Source organism: Lytechinus pictus, chromosome 8, assembly GCF_037042905.1.
Source record: "Lytechinus pictus isolate F3 Inbred chromosome 8, Lp3.0, whole genome shotgun sequence".
Taxonomy (NCBI): Eukaryota; Metazoa; Echinodermata; class Echinoidea; order Temnopleuroida; family Toxopneustidae; genus Lytechinus; species Lytechinus pictus.
In genome coordinates, this window is record NC_087252.1 from 30,827,513 (window position 1) to 30,844,932 (window position 17,420).

Genomic DNA, 17,420 nt, shown 5'->3' on the forward strand with positions numbered 1-17,420 from the left:
ATCCCTAGATGCCAAATTTTGAAATAATACGTTACGTGATACTAGATAAAATGTTTTTTTTTTCAATGATCTTTTTTATGGCAGCCATCTTGGATTTGAAGATGGCTGACATTTTGCTTCTGACTCAGGGGATCAGATCGCTGAGGGCCAGCAACATTTAAAATAAACACCCCGCACTCCGTCGATATGTCAAAGTTTAATACTGCAAATAAAAAAGAATCATATAAAACTCAAAGAAATAATATACAGCCTCTCAACAGAAAATGATTGTTCCGGATGTTTATTACTCAACCAAAGCCACTTCAAATGTGTAACTGCAGAAGAAGCTAGCTTGTTTGTGTATTTATGGTGCTTCATACTTATGTAACATCTATATCAGCAATTAAGGGTGTCAAAGTATTATAATCCTTGCAACGGACAAAAATGTGGTTGTGTTGGATTTGTTTTCAGTGCCAATACAACGGGTTTTACTCACCATCATAATGTTGTACATCACTCAAACTTGGTAACCATATTGGAATTCAAAATAGCACCTATTTATTATGTTTTTTTCATTGATCCAGGATGCAAAGATCAAGTTTTTCTCAAAATTCAAAGTGTTACAGGCCATACGTAAGACTCGAGCAAATTATCTTTCATTGCGGCCATCTTGTATTTCAAAATGGCAACCAAGCAGGGGTCTGAAAATAATCAGTGCCTAAATATATGCCTATATGACAACTTTCAGGGCCAGAGTTCATATAAAACTTAAGACAACTATCATTGCTTTTAATTCATGGCGGTCATTCTGCCGAAACCCGGTGGTTACATTGCTGGTGGCCGGCAAAAATCAGTGCCACGTATTTCTGTATGCCAGATTTTGGTGTCATATATAATGTAAAATCCAAGAAAAATATTTTGATATGGTTTTTCATGGCAGCCATCTTGCCGCTGAAGAAATGAAGGAAATGAAAGCGGATGTGAAATATGCAAATGAGTTAAAGCGGAATGTTGTTGATCTCGTGAATAGGAGCAAGAGGAATAACGTCGTACTCCATGGAATTCCGGAGGGAGTCGAAGGTGACGCGCATGACTGCTCGCATTTCGTCAAGGAATTCTTCGATACGCATATGAATGTTTCCAACGTAGAGGTCGAAAGAGCACATAGAACGCCGGGTGGAAGATCTAGACAAAGAGATGCAACCATGGCAACAGCACGCCCCCGTCCCATTCACGTGAAGCTACTGAGATTCAACGACCGAGAAAAGATTCTGAAAAGGAGTGCTGCGCTGAAGGACGTCCGCATACAAGATAAGAAAATAGGAATTAGCGATGATGTACATCCGGATACACGCGAGGAGCACAAAAAGCTGATGATAAGAGTGAAGAAGCTAAGAGAAGAAGGAAAGTTTGCGTTCATACCTAACTCCATTCCCAGAGTAATTAAGTACAAGGAAGGTGCTAAAGATAGTCCAGGACCGTTGAAAACACTCCGCGTGACAGACTTACAATAGAATCATTCCAAAAGGTAAAATGTGTCAAAAAATAATCGAGGAAACCAAATGGAGTGAGATAAATGTAAAGACAGATTATGATCATCATCGACACATCAACAGAATATTTTCATGACCAAGAAGACGGTTAATGTTTTTATTTCAATACTTATGATATTAGTATGGCTATTACATACCTTTTTAAAAAGAGAGAAAGTATAAATCCTCCTGCTCTCTTTTTTGGAGTAAAGATCAGTCCTCTATCTGAATGTTTTTAATTGTGAACACTGTGTGTAATTACACCAGGATCACTATGTGTTTTGTCTCATTTGTATTTGTTGGTTATTTGCCTCGAGCCTATAAGTCTAGGCTAAAACCACGACTGAACAGGCCACCTTATCTTATCTTGAATTATTATATATGTATTTTGTCATTGTTCAGGAGAAGTGGAGACCACTTTTGTATTTGTAGCTTGTTTATTATTTTAGTAATAACGTCGTGTTCTGTTTTTAAAGAAAGGATAAACTCCACAGGATTTGTTGGTTTTTATAATATAAAGAAAAAACAGTTTTATGAAGAGTAGTATAAAGATTGTTTCAATGAACTGCCGAGGTTTAGGCAATTCAGTGAAGAGAAGAGATGTTTTTGAATTATTGAAATTAAAGAATTATCATATATGCTGTTTACAAGATACACATTTTAACACTGATAAAGAAGATGATATAAAAAGATTTTGGGGAAACAATTGTTTTTTTAGTAACAAAACATCAAACGCAAGAGGCGTTGTGATTTTATTTCGTGATGATGTACCAGTGAAAGTAATAAGAACTGAAAAATGTAATGATGGAAATTTTGTTGCTATAGATATGATGTTATATGATTACAGTATTACTTTGATTTCACTGTATGGTCCTAACACGGATAATGTCGGCTTTTATGCACACATTGAGAACTTAATATTGGATTTCAACAACCCGTTTACAATCATATGTGGTGACTGGAATTTGGTTCAGGATTTTGAAAAAGATACACACAATTATATCCGACTAAATAATCCCAAAGCGAAACAAAGGGTTGACGAGATGAAGATTAACTTAGAATTGATTGACCCATGGAGGGAATTGCATGGCAGTGATACAGTATTTACATGGCGTCAGCCTACACCTTACAAGGCTGCCAGATTAGATTTCTTTTTGATATCAAAAGAATTAATATCAGTAATTGACAGTACAGAGGTAGTACCTGGTTACAGATCAGATCACTCATGGGTAAACCTAACATTATGTTTGAATCGTGACAAAATCGGTCCCGGTTATTGGAAATTTAACAACTCCTTATTGAAAGACGGTGATTATACATGTAGAATAAGACAGCTAATTGCAGAAACTGTTGAAACTTATATTGTAAAACGTGACGGTGATATAAACTTCCCGCACGATAACTATGAGCATTGTAAATTTATGGTTAATGACCAATTATTTTTTGACACCTTATTAACTTTAATAAGGGGTGAGACGATTTCATATTCTGTGAATAAAAAGAAAAGAATGCGTGATTTAGAAAATGATTTAGAAAAAGAAATTGTAGCCCTAGAAATTGGTATGTTAAATGGACATGATACAAATAAATATATTGAGATGTTGGAAAACAAGAAAGTTCAGTTATATTTGATAAGAAAAGAAAAGATAGATGGTCTAAAGACGAGATCAAAAGTCAAATGGATGGAATTTGGTGAAAAACCTTCAAAATACTTCTTAAATTTAGAAAAAAGGAATGCAGTGAACAAACAAATAAATAGACTGATTGATAACGAAAATAAAACTATTTGTCTTCAGGAAAATCTTCAATCAGAGATTTTACGTTTTTATTCAGAATTGTATCGAAAGAACGAGGTCATTGATATTGATTTGAACACCTCTTTAAATTATGCTGATGTACCCAAGTTAACAGACTACTTATCTCAATCTTTGGAAGGCGAGCTTACTATAGAGGAGATATATCAATCATTGTCAAATATGAAGAATTGTAAATCTCCCGGACTAGATGGGTATACAGTCGAGTTTTTCAAACATTTCTGGAAAGATATTAACTTTTTTTTGCTTAGATGCTTAAATTTTGCCTTTAAATCAGGTAGCATGTCACAGATTCAGAAACTTGGTGTGATATCTCTTATTCCAAAAAATAAAAAAGAAAGACTTTATCTTCGAAATTGGAGACCTATATCTTTATTGAATGTTACATACAAAATAGCTTCGGCATGTATCGCAAATAGACTCAAAAAGGTGCTTCCTTTTTTAATACATGAGAACCAAAAAGGTTTCATGGAGGGCCGGTTTATTGGTGAAAATATTCGACTGTTATATGATTTGCTTTTGTATACAGATGTGAACGATATCCCCGGTTTATTGCTTTTAATCGATTTCGAAAAGGCTTTCGATTCGATTTCTCACAGCTTCATTATAAAAGTTTTTAAATACTTTAATTTTGGCCCATCGATTATACAATGGTTTAATGTCTTCTATGAAAATATTCAATCTTGTATTGTGGTAAATGGACACCTCACTCCGAGATTTAGAATCGAAAGAGGTTGTCGCCAGGGGGACCCATTATCTCCCTATATTTTCCTCTTGTGTGCAGAGATTCTTGGAATTTTATTTAGAAATACAAGGTGTATTAATGGAATAAGGATATCTGAACAAAATTTGAAATTGATTCAGTATGCGGATGATACTTTACTCACGTTAAACGGTACCGCTTCGGAATTGAATATCGCATTAAATATTTTAGATGAATATGCTGCAATATCTGGATTAAAAATAAATATTCATAAGACACGAGCGATTTGGATAGGGCTAAATAAAAACAAAAAAGACAAGATACTTATTGATCGTAATTTAACATGGGTATTTGATGAATTCTTTAGATATCTAGGTGTTGATTTTTGTACGGATTTGCAGAAGATGGTACAATATAATTACAACGAAAAAATTATAGAAATAAAGAGTCAAATGACATCATGGTTAAAAAGATATCTAACTGTGTTAGGAAGAGTAACTGTGGTTAAATCCTTGTTGGTTTCTAAGCTTAATTACCTCATTATGTCTCTTCCGAATCCTAGTGACGAAGTTTTAAAGGATTTAAATTCATTATTTTACAAATTCATATGGGAGGAAAAACCGGACAAAGTTTGTAGGATTCAAATGTCCCAAACATATTTAAACGGTGGGGTTAAAATGATAGACATATATTCACACTGTCAATCATTAAAGATTTCTTGGATTAGGAGAATTGTAAACGGATCAATTGATAGTTACATTCTAAGCTTTCTTACGTTATCCTTGCCAAGACTACAATATGTTCTTTTGTATATGACATATATGGGTAGTCACTACTTTCGAGAATTATCAAAACAGACCTATAACTCTTTCTGGAGTGAAATGTTTTTTGCTTATAGTAATTTCTTAACTATCTATTATAATAATCATGTCAATATACCTTCACATCCTTTATGGAATAATAACATAAAAATAGGCAATTTGCCAATATATATGAAGAAATGGAGTGAAAGGGGTATACGTTTCATTAATGATATTTTGGATGAAGGAGGGCATTTTTTATCTTTCAAAGATTTTCAGGATCTTTATGATGTCCAGTCAAATTTTCTTTTTTATCATTCACTGTGTGCTGCTATCAAGGAAGCCTACAAAAGGTCCACTTTCAATAGAATCCCCCAACCATTAATTCCAGATGTGCTATCATTTATTACTAAACATAAAAAAGGATGCTCGCATATTTATTCCATTCTATTGAAACGACGAAAAACAGAAAACAAAAGCTTTCTTAAATGGAAGTGCATATTTGATCTGAACGATAAAAGGTGGGAATCCTATTGCTCATTGGGTTTTCAGTGTACCATTGATGTAACATTGCGTTGGTTTCAATATAAGGTTGTGCAACGTATATTATTTACAAATGATTTGCTTTTCAAATTGAAATTAGTTTCAGTAAACAAATGCACCTTCTGCCGAAAAGAAATCGAAACGGTTTTGCATCTATACTCGGAGTGCAGGCATGTTAATCACATTTGGAAAGAGTTAGAGGTTTGGATTAGGACCAAAACCAGTGAGACTCTACACTTTTCAGATGAAAATAAAATATTCGGATTTATTGGAAAAAACAATTGTGCACTTAATTGTATTTTTATTATAGTAAGAAAAACTGTATATGATTGTAAAATAAACAATACAATTCCTCTTTTCAGTATCATTAAATCCTCAATAATCAATTATTATCAAAATGAGAAATACATTGCCCAACTTAATTTCAAACAACGCAGATTTGACAAAAGATGGTTTCGGTTGAAAAATCTTTTTACTGTTTGACTTCAACATGTAAAATTATTTTGTTATACTTGTCAGTTCATTGTTTATATCAGTGATTGTATTATTCATTGTGCTCTGTACCTATTGATTTTTGATTGCCAATAAAATCCCTGTGGAGGGGAAAAAGATTAAAAAAAAAAAAAATCTTGCCGCTGAACTGATGGCCAGATCACTTGTGGCTGGCAATATTTGAAATCAGCACCCCAAAATAGGTACTCTATTTGCCAAAGTTCAGAGCACATGTAAAATTCAAGAAAATGACTTTGAGTGATTTTCATGGCGGCCATCTTAGATTTCAAGATGGCAGCTGACCTGGTGGTAAGACTATTAAATAAGTGCCCTAAACTACACCTACACTGTAAATGCTAAATTTCAATACCATAACTTCGAGAAAATGATTGCAATAATATATCATGGCTGCCATCTTAGATTTCAAGATGGCAGCCATTTAGCCGCCGACCAAATGGTCAAATTGCTGGGGGCCGGCAATATTTGAAATCAGTGCCTCAAAATACCCCTATTTGCCAAATTTCACACTTTCTGCCAGATTTGAGCATCTTTTTCACATATCTACTGGACTAATATAAGTGTGAAGAGTAGAGTAGAATCAAGGATGAATCAAAGTATGCACTAACATGATTAAGTTTTAATGCTATCGATCCTGGCTTTCTTCAGTTTTTATTTGCTAAACAAAAAAAATAAAGCAAATAATAGAATTAGCAACAGACCGAACATAATGGTAAATAATAACAAATGTTTGCTTTGTCTTTAATTTGCTATTATTTACCATTATGTACGTTCTGTTGCTTATTCTATGATTTCATTTGTTTTCTTTAGCAAATAAAAACTGAAGAAGGCCAGGCCGAAAGTTTTTCAACACAGTGTATACTTTGATTCTACTCTACTCTTCATTTATATATATATATATATATATATATATATATATATATATATATATATATATATATTCTTACTGTAGGAATAATGGATCTGTTCCCGAGCCATGCCATTAAGGTTGATACGTTCGACGACCTTGTAAGTCACATCCACATAGTACACCATTCTATCGATGGGATCATAGTCAAGAGCTGTTACAGCACTAGATTTGAAAAGACTTATGCGTCTGAATTCGGCATCGAATATGGTGTTCTCTGTGACGGGCCGCGGTATGGGGGCAAACAGGATAGTGCCTCCGTCTGCAATAAGTATCTGAGCACTGCCTGTATATCGTGAACAAGATAAATAATTTTATTTTTTTTTTATTCTGTTTTTATTCTGTTTTTATTATAGTAAATTGAAATAAATCACAAAATTTAAAAATGATTATTAGGTGAATGCAAATCACATAAACACAAGTTACACACACACAAAAAACAAATTAACAACCATAATAATAAAAAAAAAACCTACCCACTTATCCTCCCCAACCCCCCCCCCCCCAAAAAAAAAAGGGAATGTGGCAAAGTGATGACTTAATATCAGTGTTATCTAAACAAAGATAGGTGATTTGGTAAATAAAGTAGACAAAACAAAATATACAAGCTATGATTATGAAGTGGTTTCCAAAAAACTATTCATAGGATTAAAAAACACAACTGGTTATCCAAGACGTCATAATCATGGAGGTTTTTAAACGAACAAGTCTATCAAGGAGACTGAGATACAAGTTGCATGAAAAAATGGGATATGATGTCTACAACCATATTAGTAGACCGGCCAAACGTCAAAAAGTGCTCTAGATAAAGATTCGACGGCAAAATTTGTTAATGCCCGGCATCCCAGCTAAAGTTTTTGCAAAAATACCCAGGAGTAGCGAACGGCCGGATGCCAAGCGCATTTTTGCGTAAAAGTGTCATTTTTAGCGTAAAATCTGAAAGAATGTCGAAAATCACGTATTTTGATATTTTGACGGATTATCATCATATTGTTCATTATCTCTGAAATGCAATTATTTTTATTCAGAGTTTCAAATGATAAGTCTCATAAATATGCATTTTAAATTTGAATATTACACAAAAACATATGGCGCAGTGAAACATAAAACCGCGATTTCCTCAAAATAAAAGTTTGTGAAAACTATCAATAGTTTGAAGTTTTTTTACGCAACTTAAATTCTTCGATTTAAATGTTTTTATCCATCGAATGTATAGTAAATATCCTAATGCCACAAATATTAAAATAATTTTCAATTTAGATGGAAGATATCTCATTTTATGTTATCCGAAAGGAGACAATGTGCATTTTACCAGGTGCGCATTTTGAAAGAAAAATTGAAAATACCGTACATTATGTACATAATTACATGTATAAGTACGTACTGAAGCGAGTATATAATTACATGTATACGTACATACTAAAGCGACTTTTTGATTGGATAGCACAATTTGTCAATTCTTTGCATCCCAGCTAAAGTCTTGCGGAAATACTGAGGAATAACGTACGGGCGGATGCCAAGTGCACTTATGCGTGAAAGTATCATTTTTGGCGTAAAATCTGAAAGGCTGTCGAAAGTCACGCATTTTGACCTTTTGACGGGATTTGTAAGAAATTTTGATTCCCTTTGATATGCGATCATTTATATTTGGAGTTTCAAATTATAAGTCTACAATATATGCATTTCAATTTGGAATATTACACACACATATATGGCACTATGAAATACAAAAGCGTGATTTACTAAAAATAATAGTTTGTGAAAACTATCAATAGTATAATGCTTGTGTTCCGCATCTCAATTTACGTCCATTTTAGCGCTAACCGAATAAATACATAATAATTGCTTGTCATGTAACATATAGTGAAAAAAAAAAATGAAATAAGATGCAAGATATATCATTTTATGTTATGTATGCTAAAGATAACATTGTACATGTACATTTATCGGATGCGCATTTCTAATTAAAAAAGCGCACAATATTATATCTATATTGCACAAAAATTATATCCTAATATTAATCAGTGCGATACTCGTCATGATCTTATATAGGATTATGTTTACTTTTGTAGAGTTCGATCTTCTTGCTATTTCCGCGATTGAATTGGTGCTGAACGTAAATCTACCTGTGGCGATATTCATAAATAGGTCTGATATTTATCTAATTTACCTAATTTTTATCTCGCCTGCATAGCAGAGCAGGACTAAAGGGGCCACTTTTCCAGTGGAGGCGACGGTAGTTTCGATATAACAGCCTCATATCAACCTTTAAATCTTAACCGAGGTTACGTTTTTTTGTTTTTTTTTCATTATAAGTTTGAACGTATAAAAAAATAATGACACTTATAAGAGTATTCAGGTATTACTGATCGTCTTGCACAAGTTTTAGATCACATGATAGAGGTTAAAGGTCATTTAGAGTCACTGAACTTTGGCCATACCTATTATCATAGGTCCATGCTGTTATATATCGTAGTCTAAGACGGGGGCCGGACAGCCCGACCCTGGGTAGCCCTGGACATACATGTCATACATGTGTGTATTGCAAAAGCCATTTTGGGAAATGCAGTTGTACGACCATCTATATATTACACTATCTGCGCTGGAAGCTGGTCATTAGCCTTTAGATTTGTTTGTCATAATGGTCGTACGAATGCATTTCCCAACATGGCAATACATGTGATGAAATGAGCTTTAACAATTAAAATGTGAACTTTAAGAACCTACTTTTTTGGTATTTCAAACACAATTCTCCACAGATGAAAACTCTTAGCTCATGCAAATGGTTATTGACCGATCTATTTTAATTTCGGATCTAATGAACTGTTTAATTAACTGATAAAGAGACCGTAGTTGCATAAAACAATGCCTTCTACATTCTAGAATTGAGAAAATGAGCTACGGACACTGACGTAAGCCTTTTGATGAAAGATGCATGGAAGTGAGGGGGAGGGGGAAACTTGCCCCCAAATAATTCAAGAAAAATCATTAAACAACAGATTAAGCAAAATAATGGAAAGCTTGTTTGGGAGGGGGTCATTTATTTATTTATTTTTTTACTTCAGTTTTTTTAATACTTCAGTATATATAAATATATATATATATATTCATTATGACCTCAATTGAATGAAAATATTGTAATTTAAAACATTTTTCTTGATAAACACAAATTCTTCCCTAAATTAAGGCTTTTGTTCAAAAGACTTGGTCAGTCAGCTCACTCACCAGCAGCGTAGCTAGGCTTTTGTCAGCAGGGGAGCACGGGGGCGGGGCTTGGTATTTTTCAGGGGGTACCAAAATAGATTCATTTATCAAGTATTTATTATTAAGTACATATTAGCTTTATTCTCACAAGCATGATTAAGTATATGACAAGGCCTATTTGAATAATGCGAGCGCGAAGCGCAAGCAGTTTTTGTATATGCCATGAAAAGTGTAATCATGAACCTGATTCGCATCTAATTGTAATGTAAAAAAAAATCAGAAATTCTTAATATTATGACATGAAAGCGGGGCATTTCATACATATTTTTAAAAATAATATATAGGCTATTGACGCGAGCGCGAAACGCAATCTGATTTTTATATTCCAATCCGTAAACTGGACATTTTGATAACATTTTGAAGTAAAGAATGTTATGTATCTGTTAAAAAAAAAGCCAGTACAAGCCGAGCTGGCTTTTTTAATTAGAAACGAAACATTCTAAGGCGCGATAGCCCAATCGGTAGTGATGGGGTTTCGGATTCCGGTGGCTTGGGTTCGATTCCCACTTGGTGCGCTAGTGCCAAGTAAGGCATTTAAATGCCTTACTAGTAATGGTAGTAAGGCATTTCAATCCTCATTATAGGTCCCTCGGAGAGTACCTTAAGCCATCGGTCCTCTGGTTGCTTGCTTAGAATTTATTACTGCCAGTGCGAAGCTCGAGTTCAAAATTTATTTGGCATCTTTTTGTAATCCCGTGTTGGATGCCTATCTCGCTAAACCAAAATAAAGTATACACTCGAATCAAGAGCAGAATGCTTTGGGTATATTAACTTGAAAACGGGATACTTTCAGCTCCATGTAATCCTTTCGGACACTACACATGACCTTAGGCAGTGGAGGAGGGGGGGGGGCAGAGGCAGTGGCTCGGTGTAAAAATGGCAGAGGTAAAAATGGCAAATGTAAAAATGGCAAAGGTAAAAATGGCAGAGGTAAAAATTACAGAGGTAAAAATGGCAGAGGTAATAATGGCAGAGGTACAAACGGCAGAGGGAAAAATGGCAGAGGTAAAAAGTGCAGAGGTATAAATGAAAGCGGTAATGACCAGTCTTTTACCCCAATGCAAAAAATCAAAAACCCTATCCATGTAGAGTAGATTAAATAAGAAATGTTCTGAGAAGAAAATTAGAATTATAATGTGGAACTAATGGAAAGGGTAACATCTTAAAATCATACTCTTCTGCACCAAATTGATAACACTTGAGTTGGTATTTCCTTTTTTCCCTCGACTTTCATGCACGGCCTTCTCACGTCAAATCGCTCCTCTGATATTCAAATTTGAAGCACACTTTGGATCCCAAGTATTGTATTTAATTCATTAAATGGGAAATTCACCCTGACATAAACTTAAGTTTATTGTAAAAATAGAAAAACATAATTAAAACAATATTTGTGGGGGTTTTAGGGAATCCATCAAAGATTTAAAAAGCTATTAGAATTTTATATTTTAATGATGACGTCATTTGCGAGCAGTTCTTCCCCATATATGGTGTAATAAAACATATCAATGAAATGTCATTAAAAATGAAAATGTTTTTATTGTACCTCAAGTATATTAACATACAAATCATTTTACATCCGCTCCTGAAATAATTTTTTAAGCAATCTTGACCCACTGATTAAAAAAGTTAAAAGTATACATTTTGGTGCATGAAATACGTGGCAGCTGCTAGAATATGACGTCACAGATAAAAAAAATAAGATTCATAAGAACTTTCTTAATCTTTGATGGGTTTTTCTCAAACGTTCACCGATATATTTTTTCTGCTATTTTGAAGTAAACCCCGGGAGTAAACCCTTTGTAAGGGTGAACTTCTCCTTCAAAACAGGTCGATAGAATGATACCTAAGAAACACCTATGATTATTTTTTACCTCTGTCATTTTTACCTCTGCCATTATTACTTCTGCCATTTTTACCTCTGCCATTTTTACCTCTGCCATTTTTACCTATGCCATTTTTACCTATGCCATTTTTACCTCCGCCATTTTTACCTCTGCCATTTTTACCTCTGCCATTATTACCTCTGCCATTTTTACCTGGCACCAAGGCAGTTGCGGCCATAAATTTTGGAACTCGTTTTAAGTATGTACTTATTCATGTAATTATATTTGTAATGTACGGTATCTTCAATTTTACATTCAAAATGCCCCCCCCCCCCTCCCCGATAAATTTTGCATGTCCCCTTTCGGAAAATATATCTTTCATCTTACTTGAAAATTCTTTTAATATTTTTGACATTAGAAACGGTCGATATTCATTAGATAATGAACCAATTTAAATCGAAGAATTTAAGTTGTAAAAAACTTAGAACTATTGATAGTGTTCACAAACTTATTTTTAGTAAAAAACGATTTTTTTAATGTCATATTGCCATATATGTGTGTGTAATATTCCAAATTGAAATGCATATTTAGTAGACTTATAATTTGAAACTCCAAATGATGATCGCATATCAAAGGAATCCAAATTTCTTACAAATCCCGTCAAAAGGTCAAAATGCGTGATTTTCGACAGCCTTTCAGATTTTACGCTAAAAATGATACTTTTACGCAAAGTGCACTTGGCATCCGCCCGTTATTCCTCAGTATTTCCGCAAGACTTTTAGCTGGGATGCAAAGAATTGACAAATTGTGCTGTTCAATTAAAAACTCGCTTTAGTGTGTACTTATACATGTAATTAAAACTCGCTTTACATGTAATTATGTACATAATGTACGGTATTTTCAATTTTTCTTTCAAAATGCGCATCTGGTTAAATGCACATTGTATCCTTTTGGATTACATTAAATGAGATATCTTCCATCTGAATTGAAAATTATTTTAATAATCGTGGCATTAGGACATTTGTTATACATTCGATGGATAAACGCATTTAAATCTAAGAATTTAAGTTGCGTAAAAAACTTCAAACTATTGATAGTTTTCATAAACTTTTATTTTGAGGAAATCGCGGTTTTATGTTTCACTGCGCCATATGTTTGCGTGTAATATTCAAATTTGAAATGCATATTTATGAGACTTTTAATTTGAAACTTTAAATAAAAATAATTGCATATCAAAGATAATAAACAATATGATGATAATCCGTCAAAATATCAAAATGCGTGATTTTCGACATTCTTTCAGATTTTATGCTAAAAAATACACTTTCACGCAAAAGTGCGTTTGGCATCCGGCTGTACGCTATTCCTAGGTATTTTTGCAAGACTATTAGCTGGGATGCCAAGCATTAGCAAGAATTAACAAATTTTGCCGTCCAAAGTATAAAAAAATCGTTTTTGCCGGTCTACTATATAACCAATACAGTGCAGTATTAATTTTTTTTTTAAATGGCGCACTAAGCCTGTTATACAAAATATACAGTGTTAGTTATCATGTAACCTGCTGACATTTTTGAAAACCAAATTATCAGAGAAATAATTGTTAATATCGTAAATATATCTTTCTGAAATAATCTCTGCATAGAATCTTAGCAGGTCTCTTTGTTCTGCAAATCAAAATATCTATTAACAGTAAACATACATGTAAAACAACTATTTTGTGGTGATAGGGCGTTTTCAAGCTCTGCCCCATGTCTTTGGGATTCTTTTTCAGCTCCCTTTTATTCTATCCCCAATATCACATTGTTCAGATCCAATTCAAAGTCTTATCTTATGAAAACAGCATATTCAAAATACCTTAATTTACAGTTACCATGGTGACCTTGACATTTTAAATTTGTTTTTATAGTATTTTTTTCACTTTTGTTCATATTTTTCTCATTGAAAACGCTTTGATATTGATCTCATGGAAAGCGCTATATAAGACTAAGTTATTATGATTATTGTCATTAATGTGTACTCTTGATTCTTGTTTCATGACACCACCCCCCCCCCTCCCACTGAGCAGTTATCACAACTTAAGGAGCCTCATATTAACTTCTCAGTAAATTGTGAATTTTCCTGCAGACTTTAATAGACCAGTTCGGAATTACTTAATGGGCAATTTTGGTCAAATAACCTTTTATTTCTTTCATTTTGATAGGCAAGGTATTATGTAAGCATGCCTTACGTAGCAGGATGCAAATATTGCACAGAACAAGGGCCCGCTGCATAAAAGTTTGCCATTAAAAAAAACTCTGGCCACTTTTTTGCCAGATTTTTTTAATGTGTAATTTCCAAAAAGAATAAGTTTATTTGCCATAGTTTTTGGTTATTTTGGTAGAGTTTTTCTTTTTGGGAAAAAAATTATGCAACCGGTCCGAGGAGACGACAATAGCATACCAATTAACACTCTATGAATGTATTCGTTGCATTTCTACTTTGGATGCATTAGCATGTTGTCAAAACAATGCACTTGGCCAGTTGTGATATACCAGTCGCTAGTGGGCGCATTGTTGTTTTGGGGGATCTAATAAAAAACTCAATTCCCCAAAATAATCATGACGTCAAAGATGGTGCTTATGTCATTGAATATTAAACTACCATGTCACCTTAGTACAAATGTCCTTCTGATCATGCGCAAAATCTTCTGATCATGGGCAAAATGGAACTCCGACCTGGCTTATTCGAACCCGACAAACTATTCAGGTTCGCACTGAGATCATACCTGATGAAAATATATTTTTAGTTAAATGTCAATTATCATGAGCCAATACAAGTAATACGATAACAACAAAAAAGCATGATGCTATGGAGACCCAGCTACTTACCTAATTGAACAAGATGACACAGACACGCAAAGACCATTATCTGCGAAAATACGCTTCGCGCCATTTCTATACGGTAAGTATTGAACGTTATAGGTCTATGTATACTCCGTCTTTAGCACGTCTTTCAGAAATAGATGAAAGTCTGAAACGTCTACATATTTAAAGCGATGATTCGATGCTCATGGATAATATAACCTTTCATTTGTTCAGCAAAGCATGAAAGGATATGGCGCCTTACAAACGTCTATCGGATAATTGATGGCGTTACTCCATTCAAAAGCAACAACTTCCAAGAAAAAAAAAGCAAGGTTGAATAGCCCTTTATTATCGTTAAGAAACGAAAAGTATTTAAGATTACTTTATTACAAGGAGGTAGTGGCTTGAATCTGAAAAAAAGGAAGGAGTGGGGTTTTCTCGACGTCCGATGTGCGTGACTTGTCCCACCAGATTATACTCTGCAACAGCAGGGTATGTGATCATGGTGATAGTAGTTGCTATATTTAGTCGGGTACAGATGTACAGAGGTGTTTTTACTGAGCTTAATACAAAAAACAGGGGATAACTAAAGAACTTCCATTAGCACGTCTTAAATAAATGTATAAAAGTGTGTAATGTCTACCTTTTATAAAGCGATGAATCTATAACTATGGATAACATTCTTTTGTTCACTGAAGCTTGAAAGGATACGGCGCTTTTTATTACTCCATTCAAAAGCAACGACCTCCAAGAAAAAAACAAGGTTTGATAGCCCATCTTTATCATTAAGAAACGAACAGTATTTACGATTACTATATTACAAGGAGGTAGTGGCTTGAATCTGAATTATCTAACAGAAAAAAGAAGGGTGGCGTTTTCTCGTTTATTTCTTCAAACTCGAATAAAAGAATGCTTTTTGAAATGTTGAATAATGAATTGCCCAAAATATCCACATGATTCCAAAGTAATAAATTGTCTTTAAATTTGCAAAAAAACATATAATATTGATTTCAAGAACTCCAAAACAATAGCTGATCATTATACAGAAGAAATAAAGATAAGTGGGATTTCTATCGGACAAAAAAATAATGTGAGATTTTTAGGTGTCATTCTAGATGAGTTTTTAACATGGGATGACCATGTATCTAAAATATTGACGTCTGTATCAAGATGTATAGGTATAATGTTTAAAGTTAAACACTATTTACCTCCTCAAGCATTACTCTCAATTTATAATTATATTTTACTTCCACATATCACTTGTTGCAATATTGTATGGGGCTCATTCAAATAAAAAAATCACCATATCCTTTTACTTCAAAAGAAAGCTATTCGTTTGTGTGCCGACGCTGGTTTTTATGAGAATACTGGTCCCCTCTTTAACCGTTTCAAGACTTTAAAAATTGATGATATACATAAATTTCAAATTGCTTTGTTTATGTTTAAGTTTCACTGTCGCCAATTACCAACAACATTTGATCATATGTTCCTTTTCAATTCATTTATTCATAATTATCCTAAGAGAACCTCAATAAATTTACATTTATCAAATCCACTAACTGCCTTAGCCCATAGGTCAATAAGACATACTGGTCCAGATACCTGGAATGATATAGCTTTAACAATACGTGGTGCTCCTACATTGAACAAATTTAAGTTTGAGTTTAAGCATTCCATTATTAGCACTTATTTGATTTAAGATATTGTTCTATCATCAGTTTCATCATATTGCATACTTTATTTTTTGTATCATTTTATACGACGTATCTATGCTAAACATAGTAATATTAATCGATACACGGCTGGTGTGTTATTATCATTTGATTTATTCTTGACATGCTTGATGTGTTTTCCCTTTGGCCCTGCTTTTACTGTAATTTTTAAATATGACTTATATTGATTTTAATCAGGGCCGTAGTCTTTCTTGAGGGGCGTCCTTTTCAAGCCTTTGTGCTTATGACTGTTCCCTCCCATGCAATGATTGTTTATTGTTATTTTACCGTGATATATTGTCAATATATTTTTCTGTTGTATGATTTATTTTTGCATGGAAATAAAGAATCAATCAATCAACCGTCCAATGTTCGTAACTTGTCCCACCAGATTATACTCTTCAACTGTAGGGTATGTGATCATGGTGATAGTAGTTGCTATATTTAGTTGGGTAGAGATACACAGAGGTGTTTTACTAAGATTATTACAGAAAACTGGTGGGGATTACTAAAGTACTTCCATCAGTACGTCTTAAATAAATATATGAAAGTGTGTAATTTCGTCCTTTTAAAGCGGTCGGACACGACGTGCATCGGTAGCATGGATCAAGCTAACGTTAGTCGAGCCGAGGTAGATCCAACGTTACAGTGCCAGTCAGTGCGCAGCCCGTCCGAAAGTATTTTATTCAGCGGTATTTATAGCCATCCGTGGTTTAATGCATATACGCAATGAGCTGTGAAGACGACCTTTCCGATCGGCGTTTTAAAATTTTGCTTTTATAATTGTCGATTTCTCATAAAATTTGTCTGATTTTGTAGATAAAAGTTTGAAATTTCTTAAGAGTCAAATAGATTGCACATTTAACGTATTTTGGTGACCGATATAGCTTAGAAAAAAATGATTTTTCTCAAGAAATATATGTGAACAAACAGAGCATATTTTCGCATAGAAATCACACTTGCGTCAAATTGATATAATAACCAATATAA

General features: G+C 33.7%; 1 protein-coding gene across 1 annotated transcript in view; it reads right to left on the minus strand.

Annotated features, from left to right (window-relative positions):
• The window catches only part of LOC135155151 (uncharacterized), a 50,578-nt gene extending 35,324 nt beyond the window's left edge, over nucleotides 1-15,254 (minus strand). Inside the window, exons 1-2 of the mRNA XM_064103920.1 lie at nucleotides 14,743-15,254; nucleotides 6,829-7,074 (exon numbers count right to left, since the gene is read on the minus strand). Of these exons, the coding sequence (XP_063959990.1) occupies nucleotides 6,829-7,074; nucleotides 14,743-14,806 (310 nt within the window). The 5' untranslated portion in view covers nucleotides 14,807-15,254. The remainder of the gene's footprint in view (nucleotides 1-6,828; nucleotides 7,075-14,742) is intronic.
• Between the last annotated feature and the right edge of the window lie 2,166 nt (nucleotides 15,255-17,420).